Genomic DNA, 19,181 nt, shown 5'->3' on the forward strand with positions numbered 1-19,181 from the left:
AAACACCAATCTGTTGACACATATTAATAAACAGCTTCTACACACATATTTGGGAGGACAGGACAGTAGAAGCTGCAGCTGTGAGAATGACTGATATTCAGTAGCACAGTCAAGTTCATATTCCTGCCAGTTCTGATCTACCCACCAAGAGTGTTACAAATGGATGACCTAAAGAAACTTCAAGTATTGAAGAAAACATAGTCTTAAATGCTATGTATAAAATATATTTAGGACTGTTTTTACCTCAGAATTAAGACAATTTCTCCAAAAGGCACATATGTAATTCTAGGAGTATCAACACCTCAGTTCTGCAACTGTGCGGGCCTACTACAGTCCCCTCTTTCATTCAAGTCAATGCCCTTTATTTGTCTGTCAACATTCAGCTACTATTTTCAGGTTGTTCACAAAATAAAGGTAACAGAAACATCCAATGCATGATCAATCACAAGTAAATAACCTTCAACTAGTCATCCTGTCTAAAGTAAAAACTCCAAAATATATTTGCAAATAGTATCTGAGAAGACGTCAGTCTGCAATCAGGACACGAGGCTAGCTTTAATTAAACACTTCACGATGTTATTTGCACAGCTCTGAAATTGGGGCTGAAGGCAGTATTCAGCAGAGCATAAAAGTAAACTCAAGCTGGCTGTAAATCAAAGCTGGACATCAAGAAACGCAAAGAAAGCTGCAAACATAAAACTAGCTCTTCTCTAAAATTAGACAAAAGGAAGAAAGGAAAGGGGAGATAACAGAGTTGTGCCCAAGTATGCTAAATCATTTGTTGCTGTAAACTCTGCTACGCTTTCTGACAGGAGCCACTGCTCCCATTTCAGCCAAAAGCATCCCTCTGATATTCAGGGAACCACAGCTGTCTCCCTGCGATTGCTACCACCCAAGCCTTCTTCGCTGCCCAAAATAGCAAGCCTGAGACAAAATAAACAGCCATACCCATCTTTTGTATATTTATTGTATTTCTATAGATATGTTAATATTCTAAGTTATCTTTCAAAATTTGTCCTTCACTTGGTTCTAGGCAAAAATAGGGAGAGTGAGAGACCTTCTGTGTTTGTAGGTTTTGTGGCATGCATCTGATGACTGTCTCTAGGTCAACTGAAGTGCTGAAGGTCGAACTAAGAAGCTAATGTGCCTAACTATTGATTTCTTTCACAGTAATGGCACTTGGTATGAGTAGATTCAGTCAGTCTGTTCCTTTGTGGTTAGGACTCACTGAAGCCCAGTGCAAGGGCAGTAAGCTTTATCTTCTCTTTTATGTTACTAGGTTCAGCATTACCAGAGGAGGAAAAGATCTGAGAAAGCATGACCAAAGGTGTAAGTCAGCATTTAGTAAAATAAAGACAAGTCAGACACAAGACAAAAACAAATCAAGAAACAATTTGATGTAGAATTTGAGAGATTTTTACGTGGAGAGTTCTTAGGGTTTTTTTCCATAAGAAAGAATAATTTGTTATAGAGCTGCTTTTGCTATAAAACAAAATTTCCTTTATTTAGAACTCCGTTTTCACGCAAACTCTATACTCCATTGTTTACAGTAATTTCAAAATGACACTATCTTTGAAATCCCGTGGTGAGTTTTACTCTATTTTCTTTATGAAAAATTTGGTATAGGGCCTCAAAATCCAAGCATGTTGTCTTCTGGTAGCAAATATTACTTACAATGGTTTGTGTGTCCTATGACACTTGGCCATTCCCAAACTGTCTGGGAAATCTTGTCAATAAATTTGGGGTAATTACACAGAAATGCCTCTGCGATATCCTGTGAATGACTAAACTGTATATTTGACAGTAAATTCTCTTACCTTATGGCCCAAATTTGGACACTACTTATCCAGACTCTATTTCTAGTAGCACAGGATTTCCTATCCTTGAGCTTCTTTTATGCCTTCTTAGAAAAATTGAATGAGGAAAATAATCTTATGCCTTGAAAAATAATAACCTAATGTATTTATAAAAAACTGTGTGAGGCAAGCCAAAAAGAGATGATTTGTGCAATTTGAATTTCAACACGCTGAGCCCAGAAAAGCAAATCATTACATATCTGGATTAACTGAAGGTCATTTTGCTCCGTTACAATACTAAGAGATGCACCTAACCAACAATGTCTGGGCAGATTTAAATCACAGTATTGCTCCACATAGCAAGATACGTGTGTGTGTGGTCATTAACTAACTCGGTGGCCATTAAGTAACTAGTGGTTTTTACCTACAAGGAGTCCTCTTCGAACAGACTCGCAACATCTTTTCTTCATGGTTGTTAGCACCTTACCCTAGAAGTTTTCTTTTTTTACTTCAATATTCCTACTCAAATAATAAAATTCCAGAGTAATTCAATATGACTCACAGTGTCAGCTTACAGTCAAATAGGATTCTTTGTGTCTAGTTTTTATTACATAAAATTGCACACTACATTACAGTGACAGCTAAAACTGTAATTTGTATCAAAACAGGAAGAAAAAAGACATCCCTTAACCTCAGTTCGATAAAGTTTGGCCTTGCAGACCGAATTCAGTCACAGACATATTTTATACACTCTCTCTCCCTCCTCGTCCTATCTGTCCAGCTAACACAGCTCCATTCCAGGCAGGGCTCTACTGAAGCTTCTCCTACAGGTTGCTTTTGCTGTTCTGGTATCATTTTTAGAAAGACACTAAGGTTTAACTTGTTTGCTTTTTACAGCAGGTTTTTTTTCCTACCAACTCCCAGGGCGACTGAATTAAGATCGAAGTCTTTTTACAGCCTACAGAAAAGGACCTCTTCCCTGTTTTATGGTTACAGAGCCCCAGATAAATCTGAGCTGACATAGCTCAGTTCCCTGTTAATAATGCTCATCCTGTAGACTCCTCCCTCTATATCTATTTTCAACTTTATTTTTCCTTCTTTTAATTCACTCATACCTTCCCACCGTCCTCTGTCCCAAATCACACTCTTCAAGTTTCCCTTTAGCAGAAGCCAAAACTAATACTTGAATATAACTTCTTAATCCATGATATCCAGCAAAATATCCAAACAACAAATCTTTTTTTTTATCTTTTCTGATTAGATTTAAATGCAAACCTAGTTTTTCAAATATTCTGAAATGAAACGTTCTTATTTTCAGTCATATTAAATTGATACTTAGTTATTTTAAAATCTCTAAGAACATTGCTTTGGTTATAAAACACTGAAGGACACGATATCATTTGACACCTAAAGCCCTATCAGAAATTTTATTATTTCAAACTTTCATTAAGCAGTGCTGATTATTTTTCACCTCACTAGTGACAAAATTTTTAATTCTAATGATTCTTTCTTATATGTGTTTAATATTATTTATATCCCCTTCTTTATAAGAATTAACTGCAAAGATATTTAGTATCATTAGTCCACAAAGCATAAAGTCACATTGATCATACTTTCCTAAAAAGAAACAGTAATCTGTATTTGCCAGCCTACTTGGTTTAGCTTATGCAGGAGTAATTATTCACACAAATATACATTTACAAATCACACAGACTAAGGATAAACTAAACAGAATTGTTCAGCGGTGATGTGACATCTTAAAAAATAAATCATAAGCTACATATCTATAGAGTAAATTATAATGACGTGATTTAAATGTGGCTTTAAAATATTTGGTGAAATGGCTTTATGTCAGAATCCAGTCCCATTATGTCAGAAGTCAACAAATTCTCAAGGACGGATTGCAATGAGGTGGAGTTTTTATTGGCTACTCTCAGACATGAAGAATGAAAGCAAACCATCCAGAGGCTGCAGACTGTCCTCCTTCAACGGCCTTTTCATCATATATCAAATAAAAACCAGGCATTTCCTCCTATAGTAGCTACAACCATTGAGTGTTTAGAGAAGATGCTTGCACCTTACAGATGGTGCCTAGAAGCACTTTATATATAAATAGGTTCTGCAAGCTGCAGCAGAACCTGCCAGCTAGAGAGCTATTGTAGGGAAGGATCCAACCCTACTGGGCAGGATAGGCTACCAAATGGCACTGGGCACACTCCCCTTTGTCTGCTTGTAGGCTCAACGTCAAAAACAGTGAAACATGAGTTTGCACCTACACATCCAGAGAGCGAAAGTAATCCCCTGTCTGAAATGACAGGTCATAAGAACAATGTCCTGTGAATGCAAACACACTCTATCAAAGACAAAATGTTTGTCAACTGCAGTGAAATGTTACATGGAAGTGGTTTTGAATCTAAGTAAAATTTAAATATTTCATTTTATAATAATTTGATATTTTAATTTCCTAGAGAGTATTGTTTCAACTTTGTTCAATTGTTTCATTTTTAGACAGTCTGGCTGTGTCAAAGGAAAAGTATCTAGCAAGTAGCCTTACAATTTTTCAGGTTTCCAATTTTTGCCATGATTCAGAACACATTTTGAAATGGCACTATTTTCATAGGATAAGAAGTCTGTTTCTCAAACAACTCTCATACTAGTGCATGCATAGTGTACTGAAATACATAGACTATCTGTATTTCTATGCACACTTGCTATACAAACACGTAAGACATATGTTGTTACTACAAATACATAGATACATAAAAATAAAACAGACAGCTACCACCTCAAGAATGCAGATAATCACGCATATGTACAAGAGGAGGTCATCCACTGCATCAAGAGAACACTTGAACTTTCAGAAATGTCAATGAGAACTCTATTTTTCAGAGTATAATAAATGCTCTTTCAAAGAGTACTTATAGCCCTTGCTTGGCCAAACATCATGCACTTGAACATAATCAGAGAGATGCCCAGCCACATAGTGCTGTAAACACAAATCTGAGCGTTAAAGCATCATTTTATCAAACCCAGAGAAGCAAACACGCAGTTATGAAAAGGAAAATGACATCTTTCCTATCTCATATGAATTCTGTTGGTTTGAGTCATTACACGGATGTATAGGTCTCTAAATTACATCCATAGAAAAAAGACTGGGGAAAAATACGTTTTAAAATTACGAATACATTCAGATGACAGGGAATATATTTGAGTGAAAAATTCAAGCTGCCCAAATGATTGACCAAGACAAATATGAAGACAGTCGTATGTGAGAACAGCATAGCTCTATGTGATTAAACAAGTATATACTTCCATTTTTCAATCACCTAACATTGTGGAAAGCAGACTTATCTTGCAAGAAACATGTAGCCTGTGATTCAGGTATCATACATAACAAAATTGTACCAGGAAGAAAACCCAGTTCTTTGTTGTCTCAGGTTTTCTAATTTTGTTTTTAAAAATGCACTTGATATGTCAGAACTGGCATTTGGTCATTAAACGGGATACTGTATTCTGCATTGCTTAGTCATCTAAAGGTTTTTATATGGCAGCACCATTTATCTTTTTGTTCAGAAATAGCTAATTTTTAAAATTTTTATTAGTAACAGTAAGGATTAAATGGGATTTCAGGATAGGTCCCTGTCAGGGATCCTTGCTATAGCATAATTAACAGCTCACTTTTATCCTAAGTCTTTCCAAAAGTTACAATGAAGGTTTTGCTGAATTGTACCCAACTTTTACACAGACATTTTGAGCATTCATCTCCACTAAGTGTTGGCAGAAACACTATGGAGAATTTGTGAACTTGGTTCCCATGCTCTCAGCTGGATGGAAAATCCTGGAGAAAAAGAGGAAACTTCATGCAAAGGACAAACGGCTCCTGTTTAGGAAAGGGCCCAGTAAACCCTTCACCTTGTACAGCAGCATCCCGTTAAAAGAAAAGCTGGAAAAACTTTCACATTATCTAAAACATATCAGAAAGTCTGAAGAGATTCTGGAATCTGGAGGAAGGACTAATCAGACCTGACATCATATAACCAATTTCACTGGTTAAAGCAAAAGCTTCACCATCACTGCAGCCCACCTGGAGCTGGATATGAACAGAGCTTCCCTCATCTTCCTCACAGCCTGGAATCTGGGTCAGACTCTTTTACAGCACTAGAGAAGTACTCAGTGTTATTGCAGCAATAGTACTTTATGGCCCTGTTTTCGATAAAAGCAGTTAGGGACATTATTACAGAACTATCGGTTACTATAGAAATCTGTACTCAATTCTTTCTCTTCACCTGTTATGATCCCTTCTGCCCAGGATGTTGAACAATCAACAAAAAGAAACTAGAAACAGAGAGCTCAGTATATGCTCTCATAAATTCTGATTCAACCACAAATTTCCCTAAGGGTCCATCTTCCAACATCAAGTGGTCCCTTTCCTGAATTTTAACAAATACAAGAGACTAAATTCAGTAGACAAAGAATGCACAATAGTCATCATTAAAAATATTCACTAGTTGTACCATCTACTGAAGAGGTTCCCTCTGTATTTTTTTTTTTTTTTTTTTTGTCTTTTCATTTTTGGTACCACTTTACAAGCACTATACATCATGAAGAAGTTATCTTCATTGTCTGCAAAGAAAATTGAAAAATTGTGGAAGTTTATTTCAGGCAGAGCAACTCTATAGGCATTACAACAACAGCAAGATCATCAGGGAAAGATGTGAACTGAAAGTCAGTCTTACCCATCACAACCTGAACCTAACACTCTCCATACTAATACCATTTTTCATTTTAGAATTTTAGTTTGTGTCATTGCATGTTCATAATGTTTTCTTTTAGCCTTAAGATATAAAAGTTTTATAGGTAATAGGACAACATGGACAAAGACATGAGAAAATTTTTTGGAATAAAGATTTTGCTTAGAAGAATGATGCAGTAATTCTTTCACCAGTAACACAATTTCCTGCTTCTCATTCTACTTCATCCTCTAAAATACTCCCCAAGTACGGATCCTGCCTGGCAAACACTGACCTGCAGTAGGAGGAACATCTCTCCTGGATGACAATGCAGCAGGAGTTTTCTTGCATATTTAAGCAGCTTTGCTCTCTAGTAGTTGAAGCCATTGCCAGACCTCTTCTATCCTTATTCACCTCTGTCTGCCCCTCAAAGACATCACTGTGAAACAGTGAATCTTACAGGAGACAAGACTACCTCTATATGGTAACATAATTCAGTGGAAGGAAGATAAATTCCTTGAAGCATCTTCTTTCTCACATACACCTACTCCTGGGCCAGTCACAAGGTGGTGATTGATTAGTCACCTTCTCTTTGAACTGCAGAGCACAGGAACATAAGAAATAATTATGAGAATCAAACTGATATATCTCACAATTAATTCACATTAAGGGCCTCTTAATGAATGAGATAAACACAGTAACTAATATTCATTACATGAGATTTATTTGTATTTAGTGGACGAGATGGCACATCAGGCAGAAAAAACTAGGAGTGCCTAATTCTAGAAAATGGGAAAACCAATGTATTATGAGCTTTGTCTAGTTTGAACAGATTTTTTTATTACTTATAAGCAGGTGCTTCTCCCCTGAGATTGCAACTGGTAGGCACAGTCAGAAATGCTGTATTTCCAACCAGTTTAAAAGTGAAATTCTGAACAAAAGCTTTTTCTCAGGACATTTTAGTCCAGGCAGTGAACAGGCTCTGGCATTTTGACAGTTCACATACACACCCAATGCACTTCTGCCAACTGCACCTGGATACCAAACTTAGACTTGTCCACCGTTAGTAACTGTTTTGGGTTGGTTTTTGTTTTTGTTTTTGTTTTTTTTTAAATTCTTTTTTCCGTTTTTAAGAACTCAGTTGTTCCATATTTTCTCAACCAGATGTATCACAGCTGCACATTTTTTCATCCTGCTCTGAAGGGTTTCAAAAGATCTTTACTTCAAAGGGTTTTCTCAGAGATAGGTCTTCTTTGCTTTTTGGTCTTTTTCACTGTTAAGGCTCTGTGTCCAGGCTTATAGCATTCCTCAAAGCAGTCTCTAGAGAAGTACATCCTTTGCTCTTTTATACCAAAATTCTTCAACAAAGAAGTCAGACAAGCCACTAGAATCTGTCCTCACCAAATTATGCAATTAATGGCAGCTTTATCCTCAACTAGATTAGATTACACTTAAAACCTGTCATGTATGCTGGGTTTTTTTAGAACTTATTTCCACTCTTTCAAAGCGGTCACCTTAGAAGACTATATTTGGACTTCATATTACCACTTCCCAACACCACCATTATTCAGATTTTTTTTTCTCTATTTTTAAAAAATAATGAAGTGCAGTATGTCAGAAAAATGATTTTTTTCTTTTTAAAAAAATAATTTAATTACAGTAATTCTAACCCATATTCTTATGGATGACCACCTGATTATTGAGACTGTCAGGGTCAGAATCTGAGGTCCATGCTCCCAGGTACAGGATGTAAAGGCATGATAAAATATAATATGCCTCCAACTACAGGTGCTTTAGTATTGCTAATGTTCCTCAAAAGGTTTTAGGACTTGCTTCTCCCCCTCAAAAATAAAATAAAAAAAAAATGAGAACAAGCAATAGTTTCATCAATATTGTATTTTACAGTCACTCATAACTACCACAAAGCTGAGCAGCATTTTAATCAGTTCTTTATTGTTTATGCACGAAACTACTTTTTTTAAAAAAAAAAAAAAACACAATTAAGTTATATAAGTAGTTTTAGGGACAATAACTGAGCATTATATAAATACAAAAATGCTTTGTTATTGTTCTCATATCAGTTGTAGTTGTTTCTTATGTCATTTTTCTCATCTTGGCAATTTTTTAAAAGCTGATAATACTTGCTTTATAGTCTCTGTTGGAGGAAATTTTTGCTTTTGTTTTCAGTGTAAACAAGATCCCCTCAAGGAATTTTTAAACATTTAAAATACTGGAGAAATTTAAAAGAAAAAAATCCCTAAACCCCAAACGAAACAGCTCACAGCAGAAGCAGCTTTTTACTTGGAATTCCTCCTCTGAGGAGGATATTGTCTTTCCAAACTTAAACAGAACACAGATATGTTGTTGGTATGTTCATATTTACTAAGAAGATGTAAAAGAAATTACAGGGAGCTGGTAAGATAGCACTACCTAAACAAAATGTGTCTTGTGATTTGGCAGAAAGATTTCCACTTGACTTGGAGTACCTTTGATTTCAGGTTTGCACCAAACACCGTTAACAAAAAGTGGGCTTGAAAGAAGAGTAACTGGGTAGGTATCAACCCAGGAATCTACTGAACTGCACAGGTGATTGCAACTTGCTGGGTCTAAAATATACAATAAAATAATTCAAGAGAAAAATATTTCCTGGAGATCCAAGCATTTACAGAAGTTACTTCCACTTGTACTCTCTCACAGTGACTACTAACAGACAAAATTCAAGTCTGGTTAAAAATGATGTAATTCTCATAGATTTCAATAGGAATTTTACTTGCACTAAAACCTGAATAAAGTACCAAATCCATTTCCCAAGTCATCATTGTTTGTACTCTCTAGTTTCTACAATGCAATTGGAATATAAATAATGTTTATGGTATAACGTCGCTCCCTGTCAAATACTGTACGGAGGCCTTACTGAAAAATGCCTTTAGCTGATTATGTGCAGTGGCATGGAAGTGCTCAGTGATCTGTAGATATCAAGATACCTCACCTTTTGCCTTTTTGCATTAAAAAAAATCTCATTTATTATTAATGACTTTATTACTAAAATGTCATAACTAATACTTTATTAATAATACATTAGTACAGCATTGATTCGCAATTATAAAACAGCAAAAGGTTTTGCAGCAGTAGCCATTTGCATCTTCGAAACCCAGCCCTTCAGTGATGCAAAAATCTTGCAGCAATATTAACCAGGCTTTTGGGCATGATGTACTACTATTCTTTTTAGGGAACTGTACAACTTTATGAATGGTTATGTGATATATGCCAGAAAATTGACAGTATGTTCTGCAGGACATCTCTTCAATGATTGTTTTTGTAGCCCTTGACTGCAATTTTAAATTATATAACCTTCACATTGCATTTCACAGCTTTCTATATGTAATTATAATGGAGTGGCAGCTATGCTGTAGTTAATGTTGAATGTTGTTTTCTGTTTAAAGGTCAAGTCTATTCTAAAATCCATATTCTTAGTGAGATTGTCTTGAAAATTTGCTGTGCCTACTTGGTATGCAGAGCAGTGGTCTAAATTATGATTATTTGTGGAAGAGGTTTCTGAGAAACTCTTCTATAAATAGAAGATAAATAAAGCTCCTCTAAAACATCTAAATGTTACAAAAATCGCATGATTCTTCTCATTTGTGTGTATGTGTTATTCAACCTATAGCCCTAACCATCTGCAAACTGATTTCAGTTGCTAGGCATTCATTTTAGCTAGTACATGTCTCTTCAGAGAAGAAATTTTAGAAAATGTTAATAAAGATAATAATGAACTGAATCGGCATGCCTAAAAGAATTTAATGCACACATGTATCAAGATTCCCTCTAGCTTGATATTTTGCACCGATGTGCCATCAAAAATGACTGAAAGACTTAGGGCGAGATGCTGTGATTATTTAATCTAAATTAGATGCACTCTCTGCCTTTGGAATTCAAGATGGGCAAGTGAGCATGCTGCAGAAGGCTCATTTGGAAATTTTGCCTGGAGGTAAAAATAACCTGGGAAGATTTTAAAATTTTCTAAAACCAACCCGCTGACACCAATCTTAATTCAGAAATATTGTTAAGGAAATTACTACTGATTAGCTAGAGGGAAGATAAATGATAATAAGGGTGCACTAATCACATTTCCAGCACAATGAAACTGAATCAGATGAAAGCAATCTGTTGGGTCAAGGACTTCCTGGTGCATTGTCCCTCCAGAGGAACTTGTAACCTTTTGGTGCAGCGCTAGAAACAGAGAGAGCTGCAAGTACTGCAAGGTAACAGTGCTGCAGTACTGTACAGACCGAGTAGAGAGGGGAGGGGGGCTGCAGGGCACACAAGTGGGGAGCATGCAATGAGTGGGAAAGATTAGAGGCACAGGCAGTAGAGAAGACGACAACTCCCATCTTCCTGCAGAGTGAAGGACCTGGGAAAGAAGGGGATGGATGGAGAGAGGGAGACAGTTCAGCACACCCATGAGAAAATGGGGTATCTGATAAGAAGTGAGCAAGCCCCCCCACCTTGTGAAAGAGGATCTCACAGCAATCAGTCCTGATTCCCTTATTCCATCTTGCCAAGATTAAAGAATGGTGGGAAGATCACTGAGTGAGCTTAACAGATGGGTTTGTACTTCTCATATTGCTTCAGGTTGCATTAATCTCTGTGGTGGATTCTCATTTAGCTGAGAAATGTCAGCAAAACAAAGGAACCAGAGCAAACTGATACGCTATCAACAGATTTAGAGAATCTCTTCTGCATATTGTAGATAGAGGCAGTCAGCATTCCCACTTGTCTGTTCCCTGAAGCTTCTCCAAAACTAATCAAAGATATCACTGGCTAAGTTGGGAGTATAAATGCCTAAAATCAGCAGACACTTCAAATGGAGAAACAGGTAGAATCAGTCAGGGAACGTGGACGATGGCAGGGAAGTGAGGTGACGTAGCAGAGGAGTCCAAGCAGTCAGTACAAAGGAGACATAGTCAGGTGTTGAGAGAACTGCCTTGGAGACAGGCATGATTCATTTCTGCCCATGAAACCATCAAGCCCCTGCCTGCATATGCATTCCTATTTCAAAAACATGCCAGTTACTTCTAGTTTTCTTGCATCCTCTGACAGTTCCTGAACCAACATAGTCCTTTCAGTGTACAAGGTCCAGAAAACAAAAGTGATGTTTTGCTGGGCTTGCTGAGAGCGTCTGTGACGAAAAAAAGAAAGGACGGAGGACCAGCAAAGGAACCAACAGGGATTTGGTGCATTCAGCAGTCGGATATTCCTGAAGAGGCAGAGAAGCATAGTGTAGCATGAGACAACACCATGGAACAGAGGACACTAAGTATCTCTGTTTAAACGAGAGTTAGGATTGCCAGAAGGTCCTTAACACTTCCATAAAGCAAAGAGTGAATAAATCTAAGGTGAAAGGAAGGTGAGGGAAAATTCAGGTCACACAAACATATTTTCAAAATATCAGGGAATATAAAGCAAATACAATCATCATTTTGCCTTAATTAATCTGTCCTTGAATGTTGTCCCAACATGCCAACCATTACATCTGCTAAGATTTTCTTTTTACAGTTGCTAAAGAAACAGTGAACAGAGCAGATGAACACTGTGACACTAGAACTGAACACCTGTTTCTTCCTGAAGTTCACTGTGCTCTGTGGGCTTGCTTTAAACCAACCACCCAGATGAGCTGAGTGCCACCCAGCCTTCTGCTGCGCTTCCAGACAAGACGTTTCCTTACTTACACTTCACTGCACTCGGGGGATCACCTCCGTGTGTCTTAGCAGATGGGCTACAATATGCACCTACACTGACACTACCTACCAACATGGTACTGAAAGGAGGATGCCGGATCTCTGGGGGTTAACACACACCTCGGCTCTTGCTGATGGCTCCCCAGGTCCCCCCTCCACCTCTCTGCTGGTGACAGCACACACAGCTGCAGCTCTCAGGTCGCTGCGCACCATCAAGCCAGGGAGCAGCACATTCAGATTCACCACACTACACTCACTCAGAGACTGGCTAGATACTGTTTGACAACGCATTTTCTTTTAATGCATAAATTTGATGCAATGTAATTTCCCTTTATATATGTACTCTGTTGGCCAGAGTGGCTTTCCTGTTTTCATCAAGCAGACAAAAGGTTTAAACTCTATAAAAGGTGGCTGATATTTAAGGTTTAATAAAAATATATTTCAGATGTCATTCTTTCCTTAGACTGACCTAGTCTACAATACATTATTTACATAACTGCTGTAATATCTATTTCAAAACCAACTAGACAGCCCTCTCCAGAACTGTAGGCTGCCCTGCCTGTCACCGTGATGGGTAAACAGTGACACCTTTTCAGGGCCCGATGAAATATAGAGAAGTACTAAAGTGCACCATCCATCACAATGGCACTAAGTAGGTTTTTGAAGTAGATTTCCGATCACAAATGCTCACATTTTTACTCACAAATGCTGTTTAGACTGTTACCAGAAAGCACAAATTGGATGGCTCATATACAGCGGCCATATGATGAATGGACATGACAGGTGGTCAAAGAAAATGAGTCTTGCTATTCTACAAATAACCTCGTCAACATGAAAGTAGAGATGTAGCTCTGCTGGTAGCCAGACTGCAATAACTTAATGGTTTTATTTGCTCAAACCTCTAGCAAACCGAATAGACAAATGAGATACAATGAAGCAGCAGCATCAAAGCAGTATTAGCAATTCAACCTGATTATGTGACACACAATATAAATTTTCTACTAAGGATGTGTCACATTTGAAAGAAAATTATTCAGATTATGAGTAGCTGTTACAAGAATACCTTTTCACAGGAAAACCCTCATGATTTTGCAATCACAACAAGATATTCAAAATATGCGACTTGTTGTTCCACTGCAAGCAATCAAGTCACCCTCTGATGGCTGAACCCAGCAACAGCCACCACCTGCTACTCCTCATTTAAAGTTTTTCTACTGCCATTAGTTTAAATAGTAGACATTACTGTGTAGGATTGAAAGTCAGCAAGGTTAGATCACTACCAACTTATCTGTAGCCTAAACAAATAGGGAAATTTCCCTTTTAGGCGAAACACTAGATCTAAGGATACTTCAGGCAGACTTTTTGAAGAATAAAAGAAAATGTCTGAAGTTCTGTGAGGGTGGTAGGCATCTCAAAGAACTGACTCTAAAATTGTGCACTGAGAGTCATTCTTTGGCTCAAGTACAAGCTTCAAATTTTGCCAAAGACAAGGTCCAACACCAGTGATGGGTACAACACAGCATGTGTGGTCCTCATTTCTGCAGAACTCAGAGAAAACTGCCCTGAAACAGAACTTAAAGTGGTACATGTGTTGCTGCTTATAAAATCAATGATTCTTCCCAGAACATTGGATTTCCTTTATTCTGATGAATGTGTTAGCAACACATTGATTTTCATTAAATAAAATCTCAAAGGCCACAACTGTACTTTTATCTCATTACAGTTACTCTTATTAAGTTACAATAAGAAAATAATATTACATATTGAGTTTCTAAGTGATAAATGAGAGAAGCCAAACCCATTCATTAGTACTTTTTACTTGTCCATGGAAAAGTTCAAGCACATATCATGCAGGTTAGGACCTACCCTTGCCTACTTCATTTTACTTCTTAACAACAAACTTTAACTTGAAGTTGTTGGGTTGATAGAACCCCAGAACAGAGGCTGTATGGAGATAATGACCATGAGACTCAATACGGAAAGTAGGCTTGTAAGGCACACAAAAACAGGAGATGGAGAGAAGTCTCTCTCACGAATGAGAACAAGAACTCTATTCCTTCTCCTCTCTGGAATAAATCCCTTGGACTAAAAAGCTTCAGTACGTTTAAGAAAGAGAAACTGAAGCTTGTGAACTTCAGGATGAGAAACTTAACGATCTGACTTTCTAGCAGCCCTCATACTTCCTACAGTCCAAAACTCAAAATTATATTAATAGTGAATAAAATGGGTTAGTTAGCATCATGCAACTTTCCCCATTTTGACTCAAGATTTCCACATTGCATTACATGTTATCAATAAACATTCTGGGCAAACACTGTCATAAACGAAGGGAAAATACACAACAGCCGAATTTTACTGTTAGATATTCAGTAACTGATATGCTATAAATATTAAGATAATCACAAAGTATAAAGGTATTTGGAAGGTATCCTCCAAACCCAAAGCAATTCACAATCTGTTCCTGTATAGTCTACTACTGTTCTGTCATGAAAACAAACATATCTTTTAAGCAATAAAGAAACCAAGATGCAAAAACCCCTGCATCATTGGAATAACATACAATATTTTAAAAAGGAGAAAGACAACAGTAGTGCAGTTAGCAGTGAAATGGCTATTTTTGTATTTCAGAAATATTTATTGAAATTTATACTATCCCAGCTAGGGAAGTAAACAGAAATGATGACCCCTTTGTGCACCCCCAATATATCTGGAAAGCAAATATAGGAAGGCAGCCAGTGAAGACAGTAAAAGAGGATAAAACAAGATAATCCAAGATCTTATTTCACTTGGCAAGTAACAAATCCCAATAGGCAGGATCTTTTCACTGACAAAACTTCCTCACAAAAGCTACAGTAGGATAAAACTACAAATCGGGGTTTTCAAGAGAAAGCAGCAGATGTGTCAACTGAGTTGCCATAGAAGAAAGTATGTGAGATCCACGACCATAATTCAGGAGCTCCAGGTATTAGCCCAACACTCCCACCAGTCTCACCACAGAAAACCGCATCTTACCCTTCCTACAGGCATCCCTCAAACCAGTAGCACTTATACATCAACAGGATAAAATATAGCTCTAGACATAGCTTTCAGATTTTTACACCCAAGCAAAAGATGTCAATTCATAAACTCAGATACTTAAAAAAAAAAAGAAACCATACGAAGCATTCAGGTCTGACTAATTTTTAAGTTTGAATGGAGATGGGATGCATTATATTTTGCCTAAATATGTTTATTCTAAGGCTGGGCATGTCACCATGTGTACTTTGCCAGCCAAGTTCAACAAAAGCTGATGTTTTCTAACTCTATTTCACCACAAATGACAGAGACAAATGGTCATATTACCTCAAGAGTCCCTTTGGCAGAGTAAGCTGCATACGAGTACAGGAGGTCTTGGCTATGAAGCGTTTTGGTCTCTCTGTCGCACTGTTGTCCACTAGGATAAAAGCATTCACCGCTGTTTTTCAGAGTTATTGTGTTTGAAGAAGAGCCCGGTAGGTCAAGCAAAACAGAGTAATTTACCAGCTGGACATCTTCAAGGCCTTGGGAACTCCACTGAACCAGAATTTTCATTGCAATGTCTACATCATCTTCTCTAGGGAACTGCAGCAAATCTCTGGAATAAAACACACAAGTAAACACAGTTTTAGTTTATTTTCCAGCAAGACACCTGTGCCTTAGTATGCATCAGTCCATAGTTTTATTCATAATGTATCTTCAAACATGCAAGAATAACAATCACCCTTCACTTTTTTACAAATACTTTCTTACCAATTACAAGATAAAAGCAACTGCTTTTTGGGAAATAAAAATAAGAAAAAACAGTACTTAGAGGAAACATATCACACTGAAACAAAGAATCCTACAAAAATTATCACACTAATTGTTTCAAAATTCATCTCTCTGGTGCTGATCAAGTTTCTGATATAGCATCAATTTAACCAGCCATGAATATGAAGAACACAATCTGAGGTAATATTTCAGGGACTTCAGGGGGGGGCATGATGCTGAAAATTAGTTGTAATTATATGTTTGGCTTAAACTCGTCAAGTAAAGCAAATCTGCTAAACAGAATGGAACTGTTCCCCAAATATTGTGTTAGCTGTCAAAGTTTTCCTCAGATTTTCTACCTGCACTGAAATATTACCTGAGCCAACAGCTTGGCAAACATATGACACAAGCCTGGAAAGTATTTTGGCAGGATCCACCAGATGAGCAAGCTGAGAGTTCAGATGGGTTAGTCTGGGCTAGTATCACTGGGTTTGCATCACCATTCAACACCTGCTACCGATGGGCCATAGGACGAAAATGGTAATGGCACTGAAGGACCACCGTCCTCCCCAGCAAATGCAAAAAGATACTAGATATATAGAGTATTTTAAAGATAACATCAGAGGACAGACGTGCTGAAGGGACAACTAAAGGCTTTCCCAACTTACGTAAGCAAGCACTTATGTAGGCAAAGCAGGGTAGAAATAAAAAGCACCATTATTCAAATAAATAGCACTATCCAAATGTAGTACAAAAAGCTTATGGAATTTTTGCTGAACATTGTGAGGATTTTCTTTTTTGTGCATGTGGTGTGTTTTGGTTTTTTTTTTGTTTTTTTTTTTTTTTTTTTTTTTTTTCATCTCTGAAGCTCTCGGGACCGAGAAACAAGACTAAGGATCACAGAGGTATTGATTTCCAAGCACAGAGATACTGACACTGCCTGAAACTCTTGTTCACACCTTCTCTTCACAAAGAGGCCAATTATATTTAGATGCTTTAGGGTCTTTAACAGAACCTCAAAAAATACCCTGGCTGTCTTGCACAAATTGAAAGCGATGGTTGAATAATGCATAGCCTATTTAAAACCATTACCACAAGTGATAGATGTTTGAGAAGTGCTGGGTAGGCACCCCCACACTATTTGGCGCCCAGCTGCGAGGCTGCGGGCTGGGCTGCTCCCAGCTGAAGGAACCAGTGCTGCTTCCATCAGGGTCTGCACTAACCCCAGGGGGAACTTCAGCAAGGAAAGCTTATGACAGAAAGCAAGCACAAAGACTCCCTTCTCCACCCCAGCAAAACTATCTTGTGGTTCAACAGACCTTCAAAAAACTTCATTTACTGTCTAGATAACGTGAAATCCCTAAAAAGGCAAAAAGTGAAGTTACAACACCTATTATATGCTAGAAATAGCTCAAGAATGGTATAGTACATTCAAATGTTAATGCCCACCATCACATTAGACGGGTGAAATAATTATTTCAACATCCAAAGTATTTTAAAAAATATACCAAAATTGTCTGTTTAAAGAAATATGTTGTCTCTCAGACTGCATTGGCAACAGCAAGGTTATTCACATAAAAAGTTCAAAATCTCTACAAGAACACTGGACTTATTTTGAAGACCTCAGAGATCCTGTCAGGAGGAATAACTCTCTTGCAGATTTAATCTTTTTAAATTATCTAAAATAAGTCTTCAAGCAGTCTACACAAAACAGACAAGTTAATCCAATATGTAGTATATTACAAGTTTCCAATTTCATCTCCTGTGCCTGCTAATGTAATGACATAAACTTGGGCAGTGAAGAAATACAGAAAGTTGTTTGATTAACACAATCATTAACAGAATATCTGCATTTCCCTCAGGTGGTAGAAACATTAATAGAATAAATAATTGAAGAAACTTATCTCAGGCCCATAAGGTTATGGCACATTGCAACAAGGAGTGTTCAGTTTCAATAAAAGGAATTAAGCATTAAAAGAAGAAGATACAATAAGCAAATTGCTCCCTTAGTAATAGAAGTAAAGTTACTTTCTACTTCATAATTAAATAAGCATGTCTTTGAAACTTTTGTGACAACATATCTGATTAAGTTACAGAAATGAGCAGACTCGCTATTTACTCCATAATGTCTTTATAGCATGTTAAAATCAAATTGCAAATTATGAACACACATTATATAATAATAAATCGGCATATATTAGACTACTTGAATAAGTCTTATGAACATCACCAGCAAGATTTTTTTTTTTTCTGATTTCTTACAATCACTGAATTACACTTCTCTCTGATATAATTCTACTGACTGCATGGACTTAAAGTCAGACGTAATTTAATCCATCAGTTCTATGACATACTAGTTGGATAACAAGTATAACATACAAATATAGTATTACTTAAACCTGACCAAATTCAGAAAAGTATAAAGTTTGGCAGTTCAGCCTGGAAAAACCCCAACACTTCACATGCACTTCATGGTCCTTTTCTACAAATTGTCAATTAACTTGCTTCCTAAAACTTCCAGGGCACTGAGATTCACAGTAGTAAGATTTAAGCACTGGAAAGAAACAGGCCCTGGGGATGATCATGTTTCTCACTTTCACAAGTGGCTGCGTACTCAGTAGGAATCAATAGCAATGCGATTGCCATTTCCCATTTACAATAGTGCCTTTAATAATGTCAGCCAAATTTTTGATTCCCTTACTCACATTAAAAAGATACTTTATTCAGCTACTTGTTCAGACTCAGTCAATGGGAATAACCACAAAGCTAACGGGCACATCTCAGTTGCTGTAAATCCACTTCAATTTATTGAAGTGGAGCCACCAAAGGCTTAAAGATTTGGTCTCAGGTTAGAACCAATGTTAATAAATATAACAATAACAGTCTGAATAATACTGTGCCTTTATCGGATGCTCTCAAAGTGATTTCCACAAGTTACTTGCCTTTACTTTCTAATATAGATCAGATATTGAACTAATATACACAGAACAGGACATAAACTTGTTTCATGAGTATTCTGCTGCATCTCAAATATGTTTGGTTGCTAAAGTGGAAAAAAAACAGACAAAATTGCACTTCAAACTCAGAAAGCATACCCTACTTCACTTGAACAAGGTAAAGTTTTCCCACTTTGATATGATGACAAAATC

General features: G+C 37.1%; 1 protein-coding gene across 1 annotated transcript in view; it reads right to left on the minus strand.

The window, feature by feature from the left end:
* NAALADL2 (N-acetylated alpha-linked acidic dipeptidase like 2) overlaps positions 1-19,181 on the minus strand; it is a 489,903-nt gene that overhangs the window by 216,777 nt on the left and 253,945 nt on the right. The window contains exon 4 of the mRNA XM_074834594.1: positions 15,607-15,877. Coding sequence (XP_074690695.1) covers positions 15,607-15,877 — 271 coding nt within the window. The remainder of the gene's footprint in view (positions 1-15,606; positions 15,878-19,181) is intronic.

The sequence above is a fragment of the Strix aluco genome, chromosome 9 (genome assembly GCF_031877795.1).
Source record: "Strix aluco isolate bStrAlu1 chromosome 9, bStrAlu1.hap1, whole genome shotgun sequence".
NCBI classification, from domain to species: Eukaryota; Metazoa; Chordata; class Aves; order Strigiformes; family Strigidae; genus Strix; species Strix aluco.